Source organism: Epinephelus fuscoguttatus, linkage group LG19 (assembly GCF_011397635.1).
Source record: "Epinephelus fuscoguttatus linkage group LG19, E.fuscoguttatus.final_Chr_v1".
Classification (NCBI taxonomy): Eukaryota; Metazoa; Chordata; class Actinopteri; order Perciformes; family Serranidae; genus Epinephelus; species Epinephelus fuscoguttatus.
Window position 1 is genome coordinate 11315989 of NC_064770.1, and position 25377 is coordinate 11341365.

Here is a 25377-nt window from a genome sequence, read left to right on the forward strand (position 1 = left end):
TTCTGTTCTTGTCTTTGCGGGGTTTTTTTTAGAAATAAATGTGTGTAAAATTAAAGTTGATTTGTTCTGTGTTTGCTTGCTCACATTTCACTCACTGTGCTTCCTTTCAATACACTAATAAATAAATCAAATAAAAATCACGATAATGGTTATATTCCTTTCTCTGCATTAAAACAATAAGTCAAAGAGTGAGATTTTTAGCGATTTTATTGAATTTAAGGCAACATACATCCACTACCACAATGCAAACAATTCCTGGTGCTGATCATCATTTTTGCACCACTGCATATTTAAAGCCACCATCTGTAGAGTCTGAAAAATTTTCATTTGGCATCCTCCAGATATTATATCTTTATCATACGAAAACGTTTTGTTTGTTTGTTCGTTCGTTTTGTCCACTTGAGGGAACATCAGCCAAACTGGTGTTGAGTTATTCATTCAAAGAAAAGCTTGTATCTGTTTTTGCAAATGAGCTCTTCACTTGTTTTTGTACTTTGCCAAAAGTTTTACAGCAATGCAGAATATTTGAAGGGAAAAAAAGTCACAAAAAAGTTTTTATGCTTAGATGAGGAGGAGACTGTGGTGTATCAATTCAAAACACAACAAAGAGCGATGGAAACAGACCTAGTAAATAAATAATGACAGACATGAAGATTGTGACTTAAACATCAGATCTGTGTGACACAATTAGGAGACTTTGACCTTATTCACACTACTACACGAAAAAGAAACAGAAAATTCATATGTCCGTCATGTTATCTACATGGTTTGACTTGCAATCTTCAGATTGCATCATCTTGTTGCACCTTCTTCTTCTTCTTCTTCGTCTTCTTCCTCTGCTATGGTGTAATGGCACCTGACTGGAGAATTAGCTCCACCAACTGTACATCTCAATTCATAGTAGCACTCAATTCCTAATATTTACTCAACAGCAGTGATTGAACACTAACACTTTACACCGGGATTTTTCAAACAAAAATGTAGGCCATCAAATTAATTTTAAAGATGCTGAGACCTCATGCACTTATACACATAATGGCTTTAAATGAATAAATAAACACATATTTGGTTAAGAGTATGTTGCACACTAGCTCAGCTTCAGAGACACAACAGACTGTCTTCATGGCAGCCACAGACTACTCTCCACTCTCTTTCGCCTGGTAGATGAGAAAAAGAAGAAGACATTATCAGTAATTATAAGATCCACTTTGTTGCCAGAAGCTCACTGACTCACCTTCCCCATGTCACGACTCTTCGCTCTCATCTTATTGATCTGGGACTCGGCGATGTCTGCGCGCTCTACAGCCTCATCCAGCTCGTGCTGCACCTTCCTCAGTTTCACCAGATGAGTGTTGGCCTGTTCTTCCTGTCAGATACAACATAACTGATGAATTAGAAATCTCCAAATGCGGCTGAAATCTATGTTTGAATCAGGAAACAAATGTTACTCACAGCTTCTTCAGCCTGCCTTTTGTACACTTTGACCTTCAGCTGGAATTTGTCCACGAGTTCCTGAAGTCTCATCATGTTCTTCCTGTCCTCATCAGACTGATGTTTGGTGGGAAGTAACCAAGCATATTTACTCAAGTTCTTTGAGTACAAATTCAATGCACTTATATAAGTATTTCATGCAACGTCATACATCTACTCCACTACATCTCAGCATGGATGCATTGCTGGCACAGTTCAGAGTGTCAGTGGGCCACCTGGCCTTCAATTGCAAAATGTCAAATTTCAAATTAACACATGCCGACCAGGAAGAGACACAAACCCAAAAAAAGAAACCTGCATAATGACTACAAAAAGATGCAAAACCAAAATAAAAGTCTGTGTGTCTTGTTCCTGTGTGGGAGAGGTGTGGGGCCCTTTGTCTCATCATCTCAACCTCAGGAGCAAATATTGTACGTTTTACTCAAATACATTTGTCTGACAGCTTTAGTCACTTTTACTAAAGATTACAAATTTTCTTCCTCTTCCTGTCCAGTGAAAACCATGTACTTCCAACTTTGGATTTAGATTTTTTTTGCTGATAAACTGAAGGATAAAGTGTTACTTTGTGTGTTGAGAAAATTCTCCTACTTCTTAAGCTAAATAAACTCCTTAAAAACCCTCTTGGATTAGCTGGAAAATGCATCATCACACAGCTGACAACTGGGCTGTTTTTGACACCATGAAAAGTTGACTTTATAGAGAGATGTGGTTCTGACAGGACAGTGATGCTGCAAACATATGATGATCTTATTGAATATGATGCATTGCTGTAGATTAATTAGTACAACCTTTAACATCTACAGCAGTAAAATGCAACATACACATTAAAGCAGCTATAGTATGAATCCAAAAACATCATATTTAATAGTAAAACACAGACAGGGAACATTTACTATGTACAGTACTTAAAGGACATGTACTTTGTCCATTACTGCTGATCACTAAGAAGGAATCAGCTATGTTGTGAGTTTACCTGATAGGTGAGCTCTTTAATCCTGCGCTCAAGTTTGCGAACCCCTTTCACAGCGTCTGACCCATGTCTTTGTTCAGCTTCGAGCTCGTTCTCCAGCTCTCGCACCTGCAAACAAGCATTTAAACCTTCTTAAATCGAATGCAAAGATAAAACTAGCTCTGGTCATCCAGGCCTGCGAGATCAATAGGCCCTGCTGCAGGAAACATCAATAGTTTTTACATGATGCTTTGAGAAACTCATTTTCCTGAAATAAATGGTTGAATAAAGTAGCAGGTTTTACAGAACCACAAAGATTTGAACAGATGATTTAATCAGGCAGGATTTCTTGGGGATTAAAGTTTAATACATCACCCTCGCTTCCAGTTTTTGGACTTGCTTCTTCCCACCCTTCATGGCCAGGCTCTCCGCCTCATCAAGCCGCTGCTGCAGGTCTTTCACAGTCGCCTCCAGGTTCTTCTTCATCCTCTCCAGGTGAGCGCTGGTGTCCTGCTCTTTCTTCAGCTCCTCGGCCATCATGGCAGCCTGGAAAAAATGTAGTTCAAATATTGATTAGATTGCTGTTTAGGAAGTTAACACTTGAGCAATATCCAGACACTTACATCAGTGATGGCCTTCTTGGCTTTCTCTTCAGCGTTCCTGGATGCTTGAACAGTGTCGTCCATCTCACCCTGAATGTGAGAAAGATCAGCCTCCAGCTTCTTCCGACTGTTGAGCAGGCTGGTGTTCTGTGAGAAATGTTATTATAAGAAAACTTAGTGCTGAAATACAACTTCACCAGTGTTGTTTTACCACTGCCAAACAAACTGTGGTACAATTACTGAAAGAAAGGTCATGAATCAGTTTGGACAGTTTGGACACTTGGACCTATCTGGGTGAATGCACCACCCACTTTTTTCTAGTCTATCTGCCTAAGTCAGGTTCTGAATACATTTAAAGCAAGAAATAGATGATGTATTTGTACATATTTTGCACCTACTAAGCTTTGGGAGTTTGGAGATGCAGCTAGTTTCATTATTCTCTGACAAGTGCAGTACCACCTGTATGTGATCATGTTTTCCTAATTCTGTGGTGAATGTTTTCTGGGTTAAAGCTACAGTTGGTAGATTTTATCACAATAACTTTTGTCATATTTTCTGAAATTATCACTATATCCACAGAGTAGTACCTGAGACAGGTAATCTGTTAAAAGAAAAATCACATTCCTCTGCTTCCTTGTAGTGCTTCTAGAGGAGTCTCTAAGGGTCTGTGCCCACATGGCATTTTTTTCTGAGTGCCAGAATATTTTTTTCAATTGTTTCCGATGAGGAGAGAGCATTTGTGGCTGTCTAGAGAAAAAGTGCCGTGCCCTGCCTATTTTTTCAGAGTGCTCTGGCTGCTCCAAGCGCGTTGGTGTCATCACTGCCACTGCTTTAGCTACTGTCTATCCAACTCTCACACCAAAGAGGGAAAAGCCCATTTGTGGGAGCACATTGGATAGACACTGAATGTTGCTGGTGAGTGTTTGCTTTTATCACCGTAAGCTTGTTGTTAGCCGTGTACACTGTCTAAATCTACACAAATGTCCTGAGCTGTCTAAACAACATAAAAACTTTATGTTCTTGACACAAAAACTCATCCCTCGTGAGCCTGACTTTTTTTTATGTTAAGTCAACATTTTTTTTAGTTTTAAGTTAATTTGACTCAATATTATAAAGCCAATCTGAAATATTTTGAGGCCAATGAACAGGCACTGTCGCCTCACAGCAAGGGGGCTCCTGGTTCGATCCCGGGCGTGGGAGCCCTTCTGTGCGGAGTTTGCATGTTCTCCCCGTGTCAGTGTGGGTTCTCTCCAGGTACTCCGGCTTCCTCCCACAGTCCAAAGACATGCAGATTGGGGATTAGGTTAATTGATAACTATAAATTGTCCATAGGTGTGAATGTGAGTGCGAATAGTTGTTTGTCTCTATGTGTCAGCCCTGCGATAGTCTGGCGACCTGTCCAGGGTGTACCCTGCCTCTCGCCCGATGTCAGCTGGGATAGGCTCCAGCCCCCCCCCCGCGACCCTCAAGAGGATGAAGCAGTTAGAAGATGGATGGATGGATGGGACATAAAATTCCTGTGACACTGATTTTGTGTCTGGTGTACTCAAAACTTTTATGTTACTGTATTGTACTTAAAGGTTTTAAGTGTGAGCTGTTTCCAAAAAATGTTTAAATTGACTGAGCAAATTGGGGTTTTTAGGCAACCCTCTCTTAACGTAACCCACATTATGTTACTGTATTGGCAATTTCTTGCTTCATATGTGTTCAGAAACATAATTTAGTGTGCCATTTAGCTATAAAAAGACAAAGTGAGCAGCCCAACCACCATGTCGAAAACAGCTAAGTGAAAACCAAGCATCGATTGGCTGAAGCAACATTCTCATTTTGCATTGAGACAGCACTAAAATATGTTTCTGAAAATATCTGAGGCCTAGTCAGTTTGACCACAGCTGACGAGCAATGACTGACATGATTTACAGCTGCATTCAAATCGCTTCAGCTCTGATTGGTTGGTTTCCTTCACATGTAGTAGATTCTAGCAAACGTAATGAGAAGAACTATGAGGAGGAAAAGGAACATGATATTTTTTTTCAGATTATCTTGTCTTATTCACTACTGTCTAGATAAAGTGACAGTTTCAGAAATATGACAAATAGTTATTGTTGTAAAAGTCACCAATTGTAGCTTTAAACCTGCGATAGCTTATTATTCTCTCCATGTGGGGGCAGCAGAAACAAATTGTTAAACAGTTGACTGTTTGCAAATCCAGCATTTGGAGGCATGTTTTTGTCCATCTTTCTTTTACAAGTTTAATATTCATTTTATTTTTATCTCTGTTTTTGGTCTCCACCACCTGCCTCTTAAGCTGCTAAATGCTCCACTTTGTTCACCAGCGAGTCTCTAACTGCATCTGTCTGCTGTTTGCCGCTGAGCAGGTAGTGTTCAGTGGGCTGTGGGCCAGAAAACCAAACAATGAGCTGAAAGATTCTATAAAGCTCTAGATGGAAACTGTAGATATAAAAAATATAAACCTTGAAGCAACAAACTCATGATGGAAAGAGGAAGTCTATGAGACTAAACCTGCTGATGAAATAAATGTAGTTTTGAACCTGTGAGTGCAGCAGCTGCACCCTCTCACTGGCGTCCAGCAGTTCCTGCTCCACCAGCTTGCGGCTCCTCTCAGTTTGCTCCAGAGCGGATCTGACCTCCTCCATCTCAGCCTGCATGAGGTTACTCCTGCGCTCAGTAATAGCCACCTGCTCCTTCATGTCCTCGCTGTTTCTCAGAGCGTCTTCAAGGTGAATCTGAACTTCCTGTACGGTGGAGTGTAAACAGTGTTTTTCCACTGTATGTGCAAACAAAGCAAACACAGCTCAGTCATTACACGAGTCTCACCTTGAGCTGGACTTGTATGTTCCTCAGTTGTTTCTGGGACTCGGCCGCCTGCCTGTTAGCGTGACCCAGCTGGATCTCCATCTCATTCAGGTCCCCCTCCATCTTTTTCTTCACTCTCAGAGCGTCATTCCTGCTCCGGACTTCAGCATCAAAATTACTCTGCATGGTGTCAATGACTCGTTGGCTGTTTCTCTTTTGCTGCTCGATCTCTTCGTCCCTCTCCGCTATCTTCTTGTCCACCTCGGATTTCACCTGATCCAGCTCCAGCTGGACTCGCAGGATCTTGGATTCATTGTGCTCCAGGGAGGCCTGAATCCATATGTGACATGCAGTCATATTAATGGTGCATGTTTTAATATATATGATTTTGATTGTTTACTTACCTCTGCCTCCTCCTGAGCAGCCTGAGCCTCCAGCTTCTCCTGTTCAGCCTGTTTCTTTGATTTCTCCAGCTCATGGATGGTTTTGCCCATCTCTCCCAGCTGCTCGGTCAGGTCCATTATTTCCTCTAGAAAAAGAAACATAGAAGTTTCTATCATTTCTCTGCATTAAAAGCATCAGCTATGCTCTGCATTAGGAAGGTGCTGACATACGTTGAAGGTTTTTATTTTCCCGTTTCAGTGTCTCGAGTTGTTCCAGGCATTCCTCAAAGGCATTCTTCATTTTGAAGTTCTCAGTGCCCAAACAACGCATCTCTTTTACAGTCGACTCCAGCTCCGTCTGACCTTCCTCATGTTTCTGTTTCCACTCAGCAACAACCTACAGGAAAAGATATTACAGTTGAATATTTAAAACACACTAGTACTACTATTTTGACAGCTGAAAGAGGTCTTGTTAGATGTTTACTTTACATTTATGCTTCTTCCTAACATGATAATGACTTAATATGTTACCTTGAGAAAGGGTTGAGAAAGGTTACCTCCTAATTTTTTAAACCATTATTTAAACAATCAAGTTTTTAAGAGTGAAAATCTACTTTCTTAGAGACATCTGAAGCATAACCAGTAGCAGATCAAACAATACAAGATCAGGCAGTGGATGAAACAAAAATAAATGCAGACAATGATACTACTAAGGCTAAAAGAGGGACAATGAAATACTTGAAACTACATGGAAAAAGCAACGCAAACATATCATTTTGGTTGTGTAAGAGATGTTGCTATATTGTCAGGGTTAGTGAGGGTTAATGATGCTTCTCATTCATTATGTCACAGACATTCTTGGTTTCGGTCGTCGTTCGTTCGTGCAGCTTGTCCAAGTTTGTTTTCAGGTGAGGAATGGACTTATTATTGCCCCTCAGGCCAAAAGGATTAGAAACCCAACTACAATACAAACAATAGTTGCAGCACATTGTATTCACCTCCCTCTGCACCAAAATCCACACTTAGAAACTTACTTTTAACTTACTCTCTTTATGCTTTAGCTGCAGTGTTTTTAAACATCATGTTAAGGTTTTACAAGAGACGAGACCTAAAGGATGAAGACTGACTGGTTGGTTTTGAAAATGCATGTCCCACCTCCGATAAAGTGCTTCATACAGCAGCCTCCCTACGCCTTTCAAAGGGAAGCAGCGTGTCCCAAAAGAAACTATTTTACAAAAAGAAATAAAAAAACCCAACTATATTTAATACCATTTCCTTTTGCAAAAAAACTGTGCTGTGTTCAAACAACAACTCTTTGGAGCTGAAAAATGAAGCCAACACAAAGTGCCAGAAACTGCAGTTCACTGAATGGCCACATGAGGCTGGCTCCAGAGGCGAGTCAATCCCCATAGACCCCAATGTTACTGTGCCCAACTTTACAGCAGAAAGAAGTTTACAAAAGACAGTTTTGGTCTCTATAGCTAATTTACCCATTCAAGATGACTGCACAAGGGGTGAATGTTTACATAACTTATCTGTTATATTTTTTAAGGCTTAAGGTTATGCATAATTAAGGGCAGGCTACTCTGAGTGACAGGCTGTCTGCCACCCCGTCCACATGCCTCCACAGTGCTAGCCTCATGCCCAAATATGGTCACTTCGGGCTAAAAAAAAAAATCAAGTGGTGACGACCGCAATAGTAAACTCAAGGCCTCCAACCGATGTGTGACATTACGGTAGCTACGTCCATTATTTTTTAAGTCTATGGTTGTGTTCAGTGATGTCACCAGCCAACCTTTCACTAAAAACACTTCTGGCCACTTGCATAATGTAGCAAACACTTTACGCATGTTCAAATGATTTTTTCTTCCATTAGTCGCTCCCTCTACATCGTACTTTCTGTGTAGTTTTATTATAGTCTACCAACTAACTAACTAACTAAATTATCAGTTACATTAGCATGAATTTACATGACATTTTAGGGGGTCTCAAGATCTCAACCTTATCAAAATTTCTTTGTTTCTTGTCCAAGGCAGCAGCGGCAGCATTTGACCTCTCAATGTCCATCATTAAGTCCTCCACCTCCCCTTGCAGCCGCTGCTTCGTCTTCTCCAGAGAGGAACACTTAGAGTTGACAGCCTCTACGGCTTCTTCTGCTTCCTGCAGACGCAGCGCCAGCTTCTTCCTGCCGGGATCACACATTATAAGATCTCATGAGATAATATTGTGTTTTAACTGGTGTCACTTTTCTTACTTTGCCTCCTCAAGCTCTTCATTGCGCTGGATGGCGTCTGTTTCATATTTGGTTCTCCATTGGGCCACCTCGCTATTGGCTTTGGACAGGCAGCGGAGCAGCTCAGCTTTGGCCTCCTGTTCCTCCTCGTACTGCTCTCTCAGCAGCTCACAGTCATGTTGAGATGACTGCAGCCCGTGAGCCAGGGCATTTTTTGCCTTAAAAGAAATGAAAATTAACACATAGTTATATCTTCAAACTTTAAAACATTTCACTGTGCTTGTCTCTTACCTTAACCTCCTCCTCATGGAGTCTTTTCAGCTCCTCAATCTGCTGAATAAAAGCTTGCTTTCCCCGAGTGAGCTGTGTCATGAAAGATTCTTTTTCCTCGAGCCGGCGACACATTTCAGCTGGATGATAAGTGTAGAAACAGTTAGCACTGCCTTGTTCGTGAGTGTTTGCGACTTCTGCTCAGCTATGATCAAATATTTCTCACCGTTTTCTGTCTGCAGCCGAGCTTTCTGAGTCGACAGGTCATTTATTAGCCTCTGATGCTCCTCCTCTTTGGTTTTTATCTCATTTAGTTGGTCCTCGAGCGATCGGCACATTTTCTCTAAATTGATCTTGAAATTTAAAAAAGAAAAGATGCACTTGACATGTCTTTGAGTATTTTCATTTAATGCAACTTCATACTTCTACTCCACTTCATCTCAGAGGCATATATTGTACTGCATTTGTCTGACTTACAAAACTCTATAAAATCATCTTTGATCAGCTGAAATTCATGAAGACTTTGATAACCAACCTTTGCTTTAGCCATGGTTTCCACATTGCTCGCTAAGTCATCCACCTCCAGCCTTAACTCGCTCTTCTCCTTCTCTAGTTTCTGCCTGACCCTTTGAAGGTTATCCAGCTGTTCAGTGAGTTCAGCCACACTGTCTGCGTGTTTCTTGCGCAGAGCAGCAGACATGGCGTCGTGCTGCAGCGAACACTCCTCCAGGTCTCTGCGGAGTTTGAGAAACTCAGCTTCCCGCTTCTTGTTTATCTCGGCCTGTGCAGCACTGGCTCCTCCGGCCTCCTCCAGCCTCTCACTGATCTCCTCCAGCTCTCTGGACAGATCATATCTTTGCTTCTCTACTTTGGCTCGAGCTGAACGCTCACACTCATTTTCCTCCTCCAGCTCCTCAATTCGGGCCTGCAGAAGAAGCATACACCCACTGAAGTAATTTAGCTTTGTGATATCACCTCACACCAGAGCCAGTGATTGAATTCCTTACCTGCAGCTCTTTTATTTTCTTCTGCAGCTGACCACCGAGAGCCTGTTCATCTTCTATCTTTGTCTGCAGCTGTGACAACTCAAAGTCTTTTCTGCAAAATTAAGTGAAGCTTGCTGTTTATTTGAATATTGAATATTTGAAAATTTAGAAAATGCATCATCAAGCAAAGTGTGAGGCAGAATCATTGGACTAATGTTAATATTTATTTATTTATTTATTTATTGGAATTATTAAACAGGACAGGTGCAATAGCTTTGACAAACTGATCAACATTTAAGAAACCATACAGCACACAGTGTAGATGGACAGTTACTCATCTATTCATTAAAACCTTTTTGTGGGTATCATCTCACTTTTTCAGCTTTTCATCCAGCTGCTGTTTCTCATTCTCCAGATCCATGATGGACTCATGAGCCAGTTTCAGATCCCCCTCCAGCTTCCTCTTGGCTCTCTCCAGATCCATACGGACCTTCTTCTCTTGTTCTAGTGAACTCTCCAACTGAAATCACACATACTGTCATTACATCTTAATGAGAGGAACATACTACACCTTTTCAGTCTTACCTGTAGGTACAGCAGTGGTGGAATGTAACTGAGTACATGTACTCAAGTACTGTACTTGAATTAAACTTAAGTACAGTACTTATATTTTCAACTTCGACCCTTCGATTTTCCTGTTGTTTGGTTTCTAAGTGACTAATGGAGGGAGCAATTTTGAAATTGGTCCAGTATTGAGAGAGACTGCCACAGCCAGAGTGCTGAAACAGGCTGCAATGTTATTCATACAGGTAATTGTACACTGGCAAGTTACGTGTACTAAATGCTTGTTTTTGCCACTGATAGGCTCGGATTGTTGTTATAAGTGTGTGACAACATTACAAAAAAGACCCTAAAGAGAAATGAAACATCTTATTTGCCTTTCTGTGGTCTTTTTGTTATTTAAACCAATTCTTGCTTAAGAAGTCTCATTTTGAAATCTTGCTGGAGTTGAGTTCTTGTAGAAACATTAGTGAGAGTTGGAGAGAGGAGTGCTGGGAGGAGTTTGTTGTGTTACAGAAGTACAAAAAAAGGTAGCCTAGTGTTATCTAAAAGACTATGAATGTCATGGCTGAGTATTAAGCTGATTGTAACAATGTGAAAAAGTCCCAGTGATTTCAGAACAACACTTCTCCTTGAGGGAGACTTGGTCATTTTCTTGAGCAAATAATACAAATGAGACCAGGCCTGTGTAGGATCTTTTCAGTAATGTTGTAAGACTCTTCTAATAGCAATCTGAACCTGTCAAGAGCAAAAACAATCACTTTTAGTGGATGTAAATTGACAGGACCAAATTAAAAAATTGTTGTCTCCATTAGTCATTTAGACACAAAGACATGGAAAAATTGGGTCCAGGTTGAAAAATACCTTAGCTTCCATTTAAGTACAATTTTGGGGTACTTGTACTTAACTTGGGTGTTCTGTATTCAAGCCACTTTCTTACTTCTACTTCACTATAAATCAGCGGGAAATATTGTCCATTTTGCTCTGCTACATTCAAGCTTTGCAGCTTTACTTTACAAATGAGGACTTTGCACACCAAAAATAAAGAATTTCATGTCAGTTAATCAGTAGTTTTAGCTTCACAAATATTAAGATTGACTGCTTGACTGCTCCTTTTACTTTATTATTTCAGTAATTTTAATGCATAGGCTATTTAATAATTTTATGGCAGCTTTTGTGAGGGTGTCAGTTTGGGCTCTGGGTAACTGTGACGACATTTCTCACTATTGTCAGAATTTTTACAAACCAAACAATTGATTAATGGAGAAAATAATTAGCAGATTAATCCATAATGAAAAATTACCCCCTGAAATGATCACCTCAAACCAACCAACAGTAAAATCCTGCTTTTATGCATGAGTAATAATAATCTAAATATATAATTTAAATACAGTATAATAGTCACAGGGAAAATCTTTGTACTTTTAAAACTTAAAATACATTTTCCTGATTAGATGTTATCTGATTTTCCTTATCATACTTTACCTGAGTAACATTTTCAGTGCAGGACCTTTACTTGTAACAGAGTATTTTTACAGTGTGGTATTAGGACTTTTCATCAAGGGGAAACATAAAACTAAAATAAAGATTCCAATATGTTATTTCCATGGCGTAGAAAAGTTCATCAATTCTTGTGAACATGACCTACTCTCTCTCAAAGCCAGATACCAGAGAAGTAAGTCTGAATCGTGTGATGTCATAATATATAAAGTCTGGAGCTGCTCCATAAACAGTGAATGGGAGACTGGACTTGTGGTATAGAATGTTTGCTTGTTTGTTTTTTTTATACCCAAATGAGTTTTATTCTATTGCAGTGCTCTCAGTTCTGAAACAGAAAATGTACCCATATACTCAGAACATTCCTCTGGGTGCACTCAATGTCATCTATAACATCTTTCACCATTCACTGTCTATGGAGCAGCTCCAGACTTAATACCCTATGACATCACAAACGTGAGTTTTAGCACTCTAGCGTTTGGATTTCGGAGAGAGTTATTTATTATTATTTACTACTCTTTTTCTGCTGTCTTAGACCAAAGAAATAACGTATGAAATTTAAAAATAGGCGTAGTTCCCCTTTAAGGATCTGACTACTTCCTCTGCCACAGTTGTGCAGTAACTCACCTCATCTACCTGCTGCTCTAGTTTAGTTCTGGCTTTGGTCAGAGCGTTTACTTTGTCCTCCTCTGACTGCAGGTCGTCCAGCGTTTGCTGATGAGCCTCCTGAAGTTCTTTCTTCTCTTTCGACAGCTTGGTGATGTTTTCATCTTGGCTCATGATTTCTTCCATCAGGTTTTTCACCTAAAGACATTATTAAAAACAGATGTTAAAATTTCCCCTAAATATGATACGCAGTAGACGATGTAGGCCATATGATATTACCTTGTTTTCTACAGCATGTTTCTCCTTCTCCACTTTGGCCAAGGTGAGCTCTAAGTCGTCAATGTCCCTCTTCAGTTCAGAGCACTCGTCCTCAAGCTTCCTCTTCTTGGCCGTCAGCTCAGCGTTTACCTCCTCTTCATCCTCCAGTCTCTCTGCCACCTCCTTCAGCTTGGCCTCTAGCTGGATCTTGCTTTTGATGAGTCCTTCACACCTCTCCTCTGCATCCAGGAGGTTGTCTGCCTCCTGATTTTAAGTTTATACACCAATATTAAAGATAAACACTTCAAATCATAATAATCATGCCAACTATATGACCTCTCACTACTCTCTGTCTGTGGTGTAACTTACTGACTGGACTTGTAAGAGGAGATCATTCTTCTCTTGTACGACTGAGACCATTTTCTCCTCAAGTTCTCTTCGCCGGTTTTCCAATTTGGCCAGATCTTCTTTGAGCTTTGTGAAATCCACCTTCATCTGGGCCATTTCCTTCTCTGCTTCAGCACTTTTCAGGAGAGGTTTGAGCTTGAAATACAGCTTCATCCATGGCCAATGTTTCACATTCATGAAGGAACGGAAGTTATACTGGATGGTGTAGATCGCCTCCCTGTCAAAGTAATAGGTAGGTCAGTTTGTTCTTCAAATTTCTAATGTCCATCCAACGTGCAAATATGTCTTTGGTTTTCGTTAAAACGTTGTTATTTTCGGTTTTACGGCACAGAACTGCATCAGGGCCGTAGCTACCATTGTTGACAATGAGGCAGTGATAGAAGAAATACTAAGATATTTTATTTAAGCAAAAGTAGCCATAATAAAGCAGTAAATATTTTTACTTTCTGGCCATCATCTTCTGGTACTCCAGTCGAACGATGTACCCACGACACAGGGCCTGAGTGGACGTCACCACCTGGGCTAACCGCTCATCTCTCATTTCCTCCAAAGCGCCCAGCAGACCAGCTTTAAAAAACACCTGAAATCAAAAGGTAATTACCTGTGGAGCCCATTCATTCTTTATTAGTACAGCACTAGTGTGCTGAAAGAAAAACAAACCTTAGTGTGTCCAAACTTGTACTGTGTGTGATCCACGTCGATCGAGCCCAGCAGTTTCTCTGCAGCTTTTTTGTTATCCATAAACTGTCCCTCTGGAACAGCGCTGGCATTCAAGATCCTGTATCTGCAGGAGAAAGTATAGGCTTGAGTATGGGATCAAATATTATAAGATATTCAGATGGAAAGCTTTATTTACCTCTGCTTGAAATCCCCGTAGAGAATTCTACTCGGAAATCCTTTCCTGCAGATCCGGATGCCCTCCAGCACGCCGTTGCAGCGTAGTTGGTGGATAACCAGCTGGTTCTCCATAGCACCTGTGATGAAGGCAATAATTAGTTTTTATCCATGTCGTTTTATGTGTAATAATGAGATTATCAAATCTACCTGGTGTTTTGGTCTCATTTGGTATCAAGCAGCGCACAAAGTGAGGATGAGTGGTTCTCAGATTCGTCATGAGCTTCCCAAGATTTTCCTGTAAGAAAGTGTACATATGAATTTGAGGGTTTTTGGAAGTTTTGTTTAAATTTCTTATGTTCAGACATGTTTTCATTTAGCACTTAGTGTAGAGTATTTTTCCCTATGATTCTACATTCAGCTTCAGAGGACTAGATTATGATTTAAGTTGCATTCAGTTTTTAAGTTAGTTTTTTGGTCATCAAATAATGTATTGATTTCCATGAAATTTTGTACAGACATTCATGTTCCCCAGTGGATGAATCCTACTGACTTTGGTGATCATCTGACTGTCCTTCCAGCACCACCATGATTTTGACATTCAGTTTTAAGTGAAATATCTAAACTATTACATAAATCGCCAAAAAATCTGGTTCAGCAAATGTTAGCTTGCTAACATGCTAAACTACCATGGTGAACATGGCAAACATTATACCTGCTGCAATTTAGCTTGTTAGCATGGTGACATTAGCCTGATCAGACTGTTCTTGTTACAGTGGTAAGTCTTTAAGTGTTTTAAATGAGTAGGCTAGTACCTTACTAAATTTGTTCACATATTATTTAATTTATGCACTTGGTTTACAAATAGGCTATTCAGAATTTAGGTGTTAAGACCGGGGTCATCCCTATGTTTCCAGGGTTCTGTGTTTCCCGGGTTCTATGTTCCCCACTTAACCCTGCAAAAAAGGTTCTATGTTCCCTGCTTACACAAAAAGGGTTCTATGTTTCCCGCTTGGTTGAGCGGGCAACATAGAACCCGGGAAACATAGAACCTTTTTTGCAGGGTTAAGTGGGGAACATAGAACCCGGGAAACAGATAAGCTCCCGGCCGGTTGTTTTTGTAGTTTAATGGTGCTCACCAACTTCAGGGGAAAATGGCGGGACAAGAGCGAAAGTTAAGGAGACGAAACTCCATAGAGTGTGGGTGGGAGCAGTGGTGGATGGGTCCAACAAACACCAACCTTCACCCAGGAGAGCGGAGTTCACATCCTGTAAGATTCTAAAGCCAAACCCTGTTCTTTTTTCCTAAACCTAACCATGTGTTTTTGTTGCCTAAACCCAAACACCTGCGGTAGTTGTTAGAGGAAAAAAAACGTCAATTTGCATTGTTGTACTGATGATGTAGCGCTTTTATTTTGAAAGCCACAGTATGTAAACGGTACAGTTCCTTTGAAAACGGAAGTGTATTTTGAAAAAAGACAATGCATGTAATGTAACAGGCATAACTTGACATGGTGTCCCAGAATGTCAACAACCGACGCACCCAGAGTACCTTGCACGTCCTATGTGGACATGTAAGGTCCATGACTAAAAGTCAATATGTGACGAGATCGTTAAGACATTTGTTTTGCAGTAGGTATGGAATTTCCTACATTTTAAGTGTCCTTGAACATATCACCAGATGTCAGTCTGTCATTAACCAACCAACGCATATCAAAGATGAGTCTCTTCACCAACAGGTTTCTAGCAGGGTGGGACATCAAACGAGTGTAGGCTGAGAGAAGGAGGGCGCGACACCAAACAGAAGAGAAAATGAACAGAGAGAAGCTACATTTTGTTTTGTTGTTTGTAAGTTTATAAAACCTGTTAAAGTCACAGTGTTCGTGTTTTTAGGAGTTGGGGTTTTGTATCAGTCTGTAGCTCTGTTAAAATACCCGGGGAGCGTGTTTGACGGCATTTTCATTCAGTGGTTTGCTAAGCTACATGAACTCTGTGCACCAGGTGAGCTGTGGCTAGTTAGCTTAGTTAGGTAACTTAGCAACCGCGCCTGGATGGAGGAGAAGTGGCTGCGTGCGTGTGGAAAAAGAGACACTTTGCACTGAGTTTCTGAGTAAGTATGGGCACTGAGAACTGTGATAAATTAAATATTTGTAGTTTAAAGACAAATTGTATTACTATTTGTGAATTCTGTGGATAGTGTGCTTTGGAGGCTGTGTCTGAGCTGCAGTAGAAGTGCTCCAGGACTCGCCACTACAGCTGTAGGACCCAGATTCAACAAACAAAACCCTCAGGTATTATAATGCTTTTTCTTTAAAGTATTTCAACATTTTAAAGGTGCTGTTCACCAAATTTGGGAATAAATACACCTGCATTTATTTTCTGTTATTTAAATTCATTCATGCTCTATAACACTGTGTAACTTGTGCTTTCAGTAGTGGCTATAGTGTTACTACAGTATTGTGAGTGGGAGTTTAAAAGCTCACCTAGCAGTGTAGCTTCATAATTTGCTAACTGGGCCGCTCTATATCTTAGTCAGATTTATATGCCCATAGTAGACACATCCCAGTTTTACATTTTAGTAGACCCTTACCAGTTCATCTCCCATGCTGAGTGTGTTCATATGATCTATTAGTGTCTTACCCTGAACAGCGCCGACACAGTTTGGAAAGATGCCCCCTTCTTCTTGGATCCTTTTTTGGTTCCTCCTGCAGCTGCCTCTGCATTAATGATACATTTAACAATTGTATCTCACTTTGCATTAACAATATTTCTCCAGATACATCCATAAACACAAATCACCACTCTCCTTGCTGTTCTTCACTTTATATTCCTGCATTTCCACAATTATGCAGAACAAATTCTATGAAATATTATTAATAAAATAATGATAGCCTAACTAAAAACGCTTATAGGGAAAATGAGGATGGCTGAACTCAGGCAAAGCAATATGAAATAATTCAGTATATGGGTTAAGCTTTACCCTGAGGTAGGGTCTGCTTCATTTCAATGCAGTTCTGTCTACTTCCACTTAACTATGTTTGAGAAGGAAATATTGTCCTTTTCTTTTACTACAATCATTAGACAGTTTAGCTTTACAAATGTAGAATTTTACAGGCAAAATATATGAAGAGTTTATAAAATATGGTTTGTTATACAGGCTATAAAACTACCCAACAGTGTTTACAGTTACAGATCCTCATGGACGAGAGACTCTTGTTCATGACAGCATGAGATGTAAACATTAATGGTGTCCCCCTTGGTTGAGTTGTAACATTAGCCAGCTCAGTGGTGCTCGGTGTGGTAGCAGTAGATGTATGATTCTTTCTGGAATCTGGGTGTAGTTCAAGTAGAAAAAAAAATAGTTCCTACATGAAAATGCTCACAGCATGGTCTGTGGATTTTCTTGAGTAACCAGGTCATGATTTCTTGAAAGGCACATTGCTTTTGAGTTATTCAAATGTATTTTTTGGCGCTTTGAGCACCACAAGCCAAGTGCCATCTAGTTCCATTGTATTAGAGAGAAGGCAGACATCTCTACAGCCAACACTTGGCAACTCACACTAAAAAAATCTAGTATGATAAATAGCACTACAAGATAGAGGAAAATAGGCATTTTTAATTTAGCAGTGAACTGTCCCTTTAAGTAAAGGAACTGAATACTTCCGCCACCATTAAAAGTATTCAGGAAATCAGTGTTTAAACACCAACTCACCCTCTGATCCAGAGAAGCTTGCATACAACATGGCCAATATTTTGACTGATGACTTCTGGTACAGCTGCACCACAGACTCGCTCAGAGGGTCTTTGTTCTTCTCCAGCCAGCCAGTGACGTTGTAGTCCACGTTGCCGGCGTAGTGCACCAGAGTAAAGTGAGCCTCGGGTTTCCCTTTGACTGTTTTGGGCTTCAAGAAGCAGTTGTTCTTTCCAAGATGTTGGTCATACAGTTTGTTCTTGAAAGACGTGTCTGATGATTTTGGGAACATGCACTCTTCTTCAAGGATGGAGAAGATGCCCAGTGGCTAGGAAACAATTAATAACATCATATTTGCAGTGATGGAAGTACATTTACTTGAGTATTGTACCACCACTGCACACTTGCAATGCTTAATGCCATGCAGCATGATATTTTAAATTACTGTACCTTTTCAATGAGCTCAATGCAGGCAGCTAAGTCCATTCCAAAGTCAATAAACTCCCATGCAATCCCTTCTTTCTTGTATTCCTCTTGTTCCAACACAAACATGTGGTGGTTGAAAAACTGTTGCAGCTTCTCGTTGGTGAAATTAATGCACAGTTGCTCCATGCTGTTGTACTACAGAAAGATTGAGAAAAGCTCACATATGAATACATTATTCAGTGAACACCTGGAGAAAAAAGATACCTTTACAGACTTTGAACCCTCACATCAAAAATTTCAAATCCAGCGATATCGAGGACCCCGATGAAATGTTGTCTGGATTGTTTTGTGTCCAGCTGCTGGTTGATTCGCATCACCATCCACAGAAACATCTTCTCGTACACGGATTTGGCGAGGGCACCAATAGAGTTGTACACCTGGAAACACAAAAAGTTAAAGACAGACCTGTTTCTCCACCAGTATACAGCCACACTGCAGTAAGAAAATGTTTTGACAGTGATAAATGTTTGTTGTGTTGGATCTTTACTCCAGCACATCTGTTTGCATCTGTACATCAGATGAAGGCAGTTGGAATTGTAACACTTTTTCTATATAATAACCCAATTTTAGGCACCAGACAGTAACTAAATACATCACGTCTTGCTTATTTCTTGTCTTTTTTGCCTTCAGTCTGGTTTCGAGCAGTGAAACAAAGGGATTGACTCGGTTAAGAAATTCTAATTCTGACGATGTTTTTTTTTTTAAAATCCCCCTTTTCTCCTCCTGTAAAATACTTCTGATGACTCATCTCGAACCTGAGGTTGTATTTAATGAATGCAACCAATGGGCTTTGGGGTGACTACCTAAGTTATATATCTATCAATAATGCCTTGCTGATAAAAACATGGTAATCAACCATGTTGTTATTGAGATATAACCACACTGCTCATAATGGATGATCCTCTGCAGTGGATATAACCAGGAGAAATTGTTGGAGAAATTAGTAGTCTTACCTGCTGCACATTTTGTCCTTTGGTGACATACTCATTTCCAACCTTCACTCTGGGGTAACAGAGACCTTTCAGCAGATCAGCAGAGTTCAGGCCCATCAGATACGCTGCTTTATCAGCTTCTGCAATAAACAAAACAAAACCAAAAAAAAAAAAAAGGGATTTGAATTTTTCAGCGTCTTTTATTTGCATGACAGTATTAATTAGGATGGATGATCCTCACCCTCGGTGCCATCTGGCTCTGCCTGCTCCTCCCGCTGCTTCTGCTTGAACTTCATGTTCCCATAATGCATCACAGCTCCGGTCAGCTTGTAGATGGACATTTTCTCCTCAGAGGTGAAACCCAGAATGTCAAAGGCCTCCTGCATTGTAAAATGTGCAAAGTCAGATTGGGAAACAACTGAAAAGAGAGGATGAGCTTTGTGTGCTTCAGTAGAGTCCACTTACATCTGTAGCTATTAACTCATCTGCGTCATTTATGCTTTTTACACTGATTTCTCCCTGACTGACGAAGGCATAGTCATAAGGGTTGGTGGTGATGAGAAGCAGGTCTGAAAGGAAAGAAATCGAGCTAAAATCTCTTTGTGTGAATGAGTAAATGAGGAAAAGGACAATGATGAAAAGGGTTAATCAGTTCACCGATCAGTTCAGGCTTCTTGTTGCAAGTAAGCTGATAGAAAATATGGTAACTCCTCTCAGCTGCCAGCTGAAACGTCACCCTTGATTTCTCCAGCAGATCTTTTATGGAAGAATACACACAGTTAACTTAATTTTTGCAGCAAAATAATTAAACAAACACAAATGTGCATAAACTTACATGTTTCGATATCAGCAGATGCCAGTTTACCAGTCGTGCCAAAGTGTATTCTAATGAATTTACCCTGTTCAACAAAACAGTAGCATCTTACTCTCTGTGTTGGACATATTCTTGGTAATCAAGTCAAAACCAAGTCTCTCGGGTGGTGACTCACAAAGCGAGAGGAGTTGTCGTTCCTCATTGTCTTGGCATTCCCAAAAGCTTCCAGCAGAGGGTTGGCCTGGATAATCTGATCCTCCAGAGTCCCCTGTCACAAAGCAGTCATGTAAATTAGGCACCCTCTCCTCTGTGGACAACACTAACTGACACCACCTGCTGCACAGCCTCTCAAAAGTTGTCCTGAGCTCACCTTTATTTTACTGATTGTCTCCTTTTTCTTGTCTGCAGACACTGCGATTGTTGCAAAATACTGAATGACACGTTTGGTGTTGACTGTCTTGCCTGCTCCAGATTCACCACTAAATAAAAAACATTTTAACTATTATTTTTAACTGCATTATGTGCAAATAGATAACAAAAATCTTAGCTAAACTTACGTGATGAGTATCGACTGATTTTCACGATCTGAGGACATAAAAGCAGACATATGGTGAAAAACATAAAGCTAATTATTCAGTTGCATTGATTTTGAGCTGCTGACATACCGGTGAGCATGAACTGGTAGGCGTTATCAGACAGGGCAAAAATGTGAGGGGGAACCTCCATCCTCTTCTTTCCTCTGTAGGCCCGCACCACCTCTGGGTTATACACTGGCAGCCATTTATAGGGATTCACAGTCACACAGAAGAGCCCAGAGTAGGTCTGCATGGAGAAGAAAAGCTAAATATCTACAGATGGGCAATGCCAGTCGATCGCTCCACTTCTTTGTTTTAGACTGAAATATCTCAACAACTATTGGGTGGTAACTTCTAACTTTTGTGCAGACATTCATGGTCCCCAGAGGATGAATCCCACTGCCTTTTGTGATCCCCTGACTTTTCATTTAGTGCCATCGTCAGGTGAAATACTTGATTCACATGACTTTTTATAAATGTGTAGATATTAAATCCTTACAGCTGGGATAGGCAGTTTAATTTGGGCATTATTGGGCAAAAAGAAACTCTATTACTTAAACTAAATTAAAGAGAGACGGCATTCCTATTGGCTGTCCTACAAATGCAGATGATGAAAGCTTGATTCAGCGGTGGAGAGTCCTGCAGAAAAAAGTTGGTATTCCAGCATTGGCAACAACTGTCTACACTGCAAAGCAACCCAAAAAAAGGAAGACGGACTTATCAAAAGAGTCTTAGAAAGAATCTGATAATAAATTAGATAAAACACGTGTCATTTTCTGCAAAGCGCTTCAGAGATCAACAGAAAATGTTAATAGTTTAGCGATCTACTAACCAGAGCCAAAGGCTCGTGGCTGCGGCTTCAAGTTCTCATTTATGTAGCTAACATTAGCTAAAGTCTTGAATTACAGTGTGTCCTCTGTCTCACTCTCCGCCACTACAGACCACCTCAGTAGTATGAGGCAGCTCTGGAGACTGACCCCCAGTCTGCGGCCACAGCAGCCTGAATCCAGCCAGGACAAACCCCAGCTCCAGGGGCCTGGACAACCCAGACTCCTTGCTTCATCACCAAACTTTCTGTTGCTGCTGTTACACAGGTTAGATCTGGTGCTGGCGCTGGCCACCAGCCCGTTCTGACATTCATCATTGAGTGGTTTGCACTGGCCGAATTCAAGCTGCTACAGATACCAACCGAAGGTATGTCTCCTGTGCTGTTATCTGCTCTCCATGGGGTGAAGCAGTCCACTATGACGGGGAGCAAGGTGGAGGGATCCTGAGGTGGCTATAGCTGGCTAGGTCTTGTCTCATTATGGTCTGGTAAACAGAGAGAGTAAGAGTGGGGCAAAGATGGGCTGAGTGAGTGTGCTGAAGGGAACTTTAAAATTAAATAAGATCATAAATCAACATACTGGAAACACTGGGTTATTGTATGAAGCATGTGCATATACCTGTGGTCGTCTGGTGGGAGGGGCTCAGGACAAAGGGCAGAGTTGAAGAAGGAGGGAGTGTTTTTGAATTGTTTTTTCTGTTGTTGTTGTTTTTGCCTTTTGAGATTTCTGCCTACCCCAGCTTTAAAAGCTGAGTCATTGTCAGAGTAAAACAATGTACCCCATCCAATAAATCAGAGCATGAGCAATCATCTCTAGTGACAGTGACCCCACAGGGAGCCAAATGTTTCCAATTTTCTTCAGATCTTCTAGTTAAATCAGCAGCAGGTTTAAGTTCCAGGCAGATGGCAGTCATAAATAATATCCAGGAGAAACAGAAGCTATTTGTGCATGATAAAAATATTTCAATCTTAGTTCGGAAAATGTTTTGTCAGAGTCAAGAGTTACATCAAAATCTAAATATTCAAACATCAAAGCTGAATTATGAATTGAATTTTACTGTGACTCTTGTGTATCTTGTTTCTACTGGTGATTGGCAATTGAGAGGATTAACAGTGTTGTTGAGGCTTTGATGTGACAGTAAAAGCATGATATCTATGCCCTATGTCTGAGGTGTGTTCTTAATATTTACCAATATAAATAATAAAATAAGCTAATCACATTTGTTAAAATGAAGCACAAAGCAAAGAAATCTGTCACATTTAACTCATTTCAATATCAAACTGCACTGGAAACAAGTGGAAATATCTAAAGTCACTTATTTTAAAGAATACCAAACTTTGAAGCCTCCGCCTCTTTTAATCTAGTCTGTTTCTGTCTCATTAGCATCAGATTTGCTGGAGGACTCACGTAGATCATCCACGCTGCGTATCTCTCCTTCAGGTTGAACAGCACTGCAGGCTCATGGAGGTGCGTCATCATCACCATGTCCTCAATCTTATCAAACTTGGGGGGGTTCATGGGAAAAACTTGGTCCTCCCTGACGGATAATGTCTGGAAAACATAAAGCATAAATGTCTGTCGTTTAAAAGTGAAACAGAATATGATGCTTAAAGTTTACTGCCAGAGAGGAGATAAACGTGGACACCAGAAACTGAATTTTCATGTCTCCATGAGCTCTAAAAACATAATGTGAGCTTTTTATTTCTTACAAAATATTACTCTTGTATAAAGCTTCAGGGAAGACTAAATGTCTCAGTTGGAAGCCAGACTAATGAAATTCTGCAGATTCTTTATTGCAGTTTTTACAGGCCCTGAAGCTGCATAAAATCCCTCCAAATCACAATCGAATAGCGTCCTATATGGTCAGACATCCCATAAAACATACAAACCACATTCACTGTCTGTGTTCACTGTCTAATAAAAGGTCAATTTATCAGCATAACCCTTCAGTCCACCCACTCTGTCATCCACAGTCTTGACAGTGACTTTGCCGTCCACTCTGTCCTGGATCTCAGCCTTCACATACAGCTCTTTCTCATCGCTGACAAAGCACGCCGTCTTGCTGTCGAACGGCCGAGACTGAGCCTCTGTCCTCTCCCTCTCAGACTTGCGGAGATACTGGGCAGCTGGCCCAAAGATTGACATTTCCCCATCTGTGCTCATTTTCTCCTCTGAACCAAGACAAAAAAACACCTTCACTATCTTTTAAGTTATTTTATGCAGTGGATAATACTTGAAATGTACTCACCCTCTTACTGCACTAATACAGAAACAGGAAGAGTGAAAATTGAACTCTATAGTTTAAAAAAACAACAACATGTAAGTCTCAACTTCTCCCAAATTATAATCATTCTGCAAATTAGTTGATACACACCACCGGATTGTGGACTCACCTTGTTGATTACGCTGGGATAACAAACATAACTGGTTGCACTGGCCCTTTTTATATCACACCATTGTGTCCTTGTGTGAAGCCCCCTTCCTTTACATGGGCATGCAGTGGTAGAGTTACACGAACCTGTTGCTCAGGTCGCTAAGGAAGGATCAAGGATTAAGCACAAGATGCAGCACAGTTAAATATAGAGTACAATGACACCACAGAATGTCACATTTGAGGAGTATTGAAATTGGTAAACAACAACAAATAATAATAAGAAGACGAAGATGAATAATACTAATAATAATAGTAATAATAAGAAGAAAGCATTTACAGTATCAAAACCAGAAATTGATTTTCCATGGAAAACATGAAAATGAAGACAAAACAACTGCATGTTCTATATGTATGTCATTCACATAACCAACCTGAATACGCACATAGGTACAAACAACTGTTGAACTGTTTCAACTGACTGTTGAAAACACTATTATGGGTAGTTAATCCTGATCGCAAAAAAAAAAAAAAAAAAAAAAAAACTAATCTTAATAAGTAATTTGTTTTCATATTAGGCCCTCAACACTTTTTAAAAGCCTTCATGCCAGCAGAAGCTGTGACTGGAGGCACTGTGTTTTCGGGTTGTCCGTCCTATGTACGTCTGTCCCATTCTCGAGAACGCAATATCTCAAGAACGCATTGAGGGAATTTCTTCAGTTAAGGCACAATTGTCCACTTGGACTCAAAGATGAACTGATTAGATTTTGGTGCTCAAAGATCAAGGTCACTGTGACCATGTCTGTCTTATTTTGTGAACCTGATATCTCAAGCTTTGAGCGAATTTCTTCAAATTTGGCACAAATGTCCACTTTATAAAATGAACCAATTAGAATTTGGTGGTTGAAGATCAAAGGTCAAGGTCACTGTGACAATGTCTGTCTTATTTTGTGAACCTAATATCTCAAGCTTTGAGCGAATTTCTTCAAATTTGGCACAAATGTCCACTTTATAAAATGAACCAATTAGAATTTGGTGGTTGAAGATCAAAGGTCAAGGTCACTGTGACCTCACAAGTCAGGTTCTTGCCATAACTTAGGAATTCATATGTTAATTCTGACAAAAGTTCACACAGATGTCTAACAGGATATAACGATGAAGTGGTGATATTTTTTATCCAAAAGGTCAGCGGTCACCTTCACTGTGACATCATAATGTTCTGCAAAAACACTTTTCTTGCCATAACTCTTCAACGCCATATCTTAGAAACATAAGAGGAGACATTTGGTCAGATACTGAATCAATGACGCTAATCTTAAAACTGTGTTCATTGCATAGATCTTCTGTGCATGAAGGCATACAACTGCAAGACGGTAATTCTATCTTCTTACAGCAAGAAAGCATTTTGAAAACAGGTTAGGATGACTCTGGCTATTTTCTGTAGTTTTATTGTTCTGGATTTTAAAGTGATAAATGTCAACAACACCAACAACAAGACAGATTGGTGCACAGACACAAAGTTAGCCTTGATATTTTTGACCTTTACATATGTTTGTCAAGTTGTGTTTTGTATGTTTTTGCAAAGTACAGCAAACTATTTTTTTCTGTATAATTTAATATTCTTCATCTCAGTCCCATCACGCTCTACATCAGTTCTGCAAAGTGCATTGTGGTTGTTTTCATCACCTTTTTTTTACTTAAAAATCCTGCACATTGAAAATAGATCACCCTGCCTACAGAGCTGACATGAAGCTAAAGAGGTTATTTATACTATCTGTAAGATCTC

General features: G+C 40.2%; 2 protein-coding genes across 2 annotated transcripts in view; one reads left to right on the top strand and one right to left on the bottom strand.

Annotated features, from left to right (window-relative positions):
- Positions 1 to 238: 238 nt before the first annotated feature.
- Positions 239 to 23383, bottom strand: LOC125878974 (myosin-4-like). The gene is made up of 39 exons (XM_049560524.1): positions 23180 to 23383; positions 22628 to 22771; positions 20484 to 20640; positions 20376 to 20403; positions 20189 to 20297; positions 19994 to 20086; positions 19840 to 19903; positions 19662 to 19760; positions 19470 to 19573; positions 19246 to 19384; positions 19026 to 19144; positions 18300 to 18449; positions 18037 to 18207; positions 17608 to 17914; positions 16536 to 16612; positions 14106 to 14193; positions 13918 to 14035; positions 13722 to 13845; positions 13505 to 13641; positions 13023 to 13278; positions 12675 to 12917; positions 12417 to 12593; positions 10106 to 10251; positions 9753 to 9843; positions 9281 to 9670; positions 8972 to 9098; positions 8767 to 8885; positions 8497 to 8693; positions 8244 to 8427; positions 6474 to 6639; positions 6264 to 6388; positions 5881 to 6189; positions 5595 to 5798; positions 3064 to 3189; positions 2816 to 2986; positions 2465 to 2569; positions 1453 to 1548; positions 1235 to 1366; positions 239 to 1157 (listed from the first exon to the last, which is right to left on the bottom strand). The coding sequence occupies exons 1-39, from the start codon at positions 23381 to 23383 to the stop codon at positions 1137 to 1139; spliced, it is 5817 nt and encodes a 1938-aa protein (XP_049416481.1). The 3' UTR covers positions 239 to 1136.
- The window catches only part of gas7a (growth arrest-specific 7a), a 68886-nt gene continuing 66175 nt past the window's right edge, over positions 22667 to 25377 (top strand). Inside the window, exon 1 of the mRNA XM_049560534.1 lies at positions 22667 to 22687. Within this exon, the coding sequence (XP_049416491.1) occupies positions 22682 to 22687 (6 nt within the window). The 5' untranslated portion in view covers positions 22667 to 22681. The remainder of the gene's footprint in view (positions 22688 to 25377) is intronic.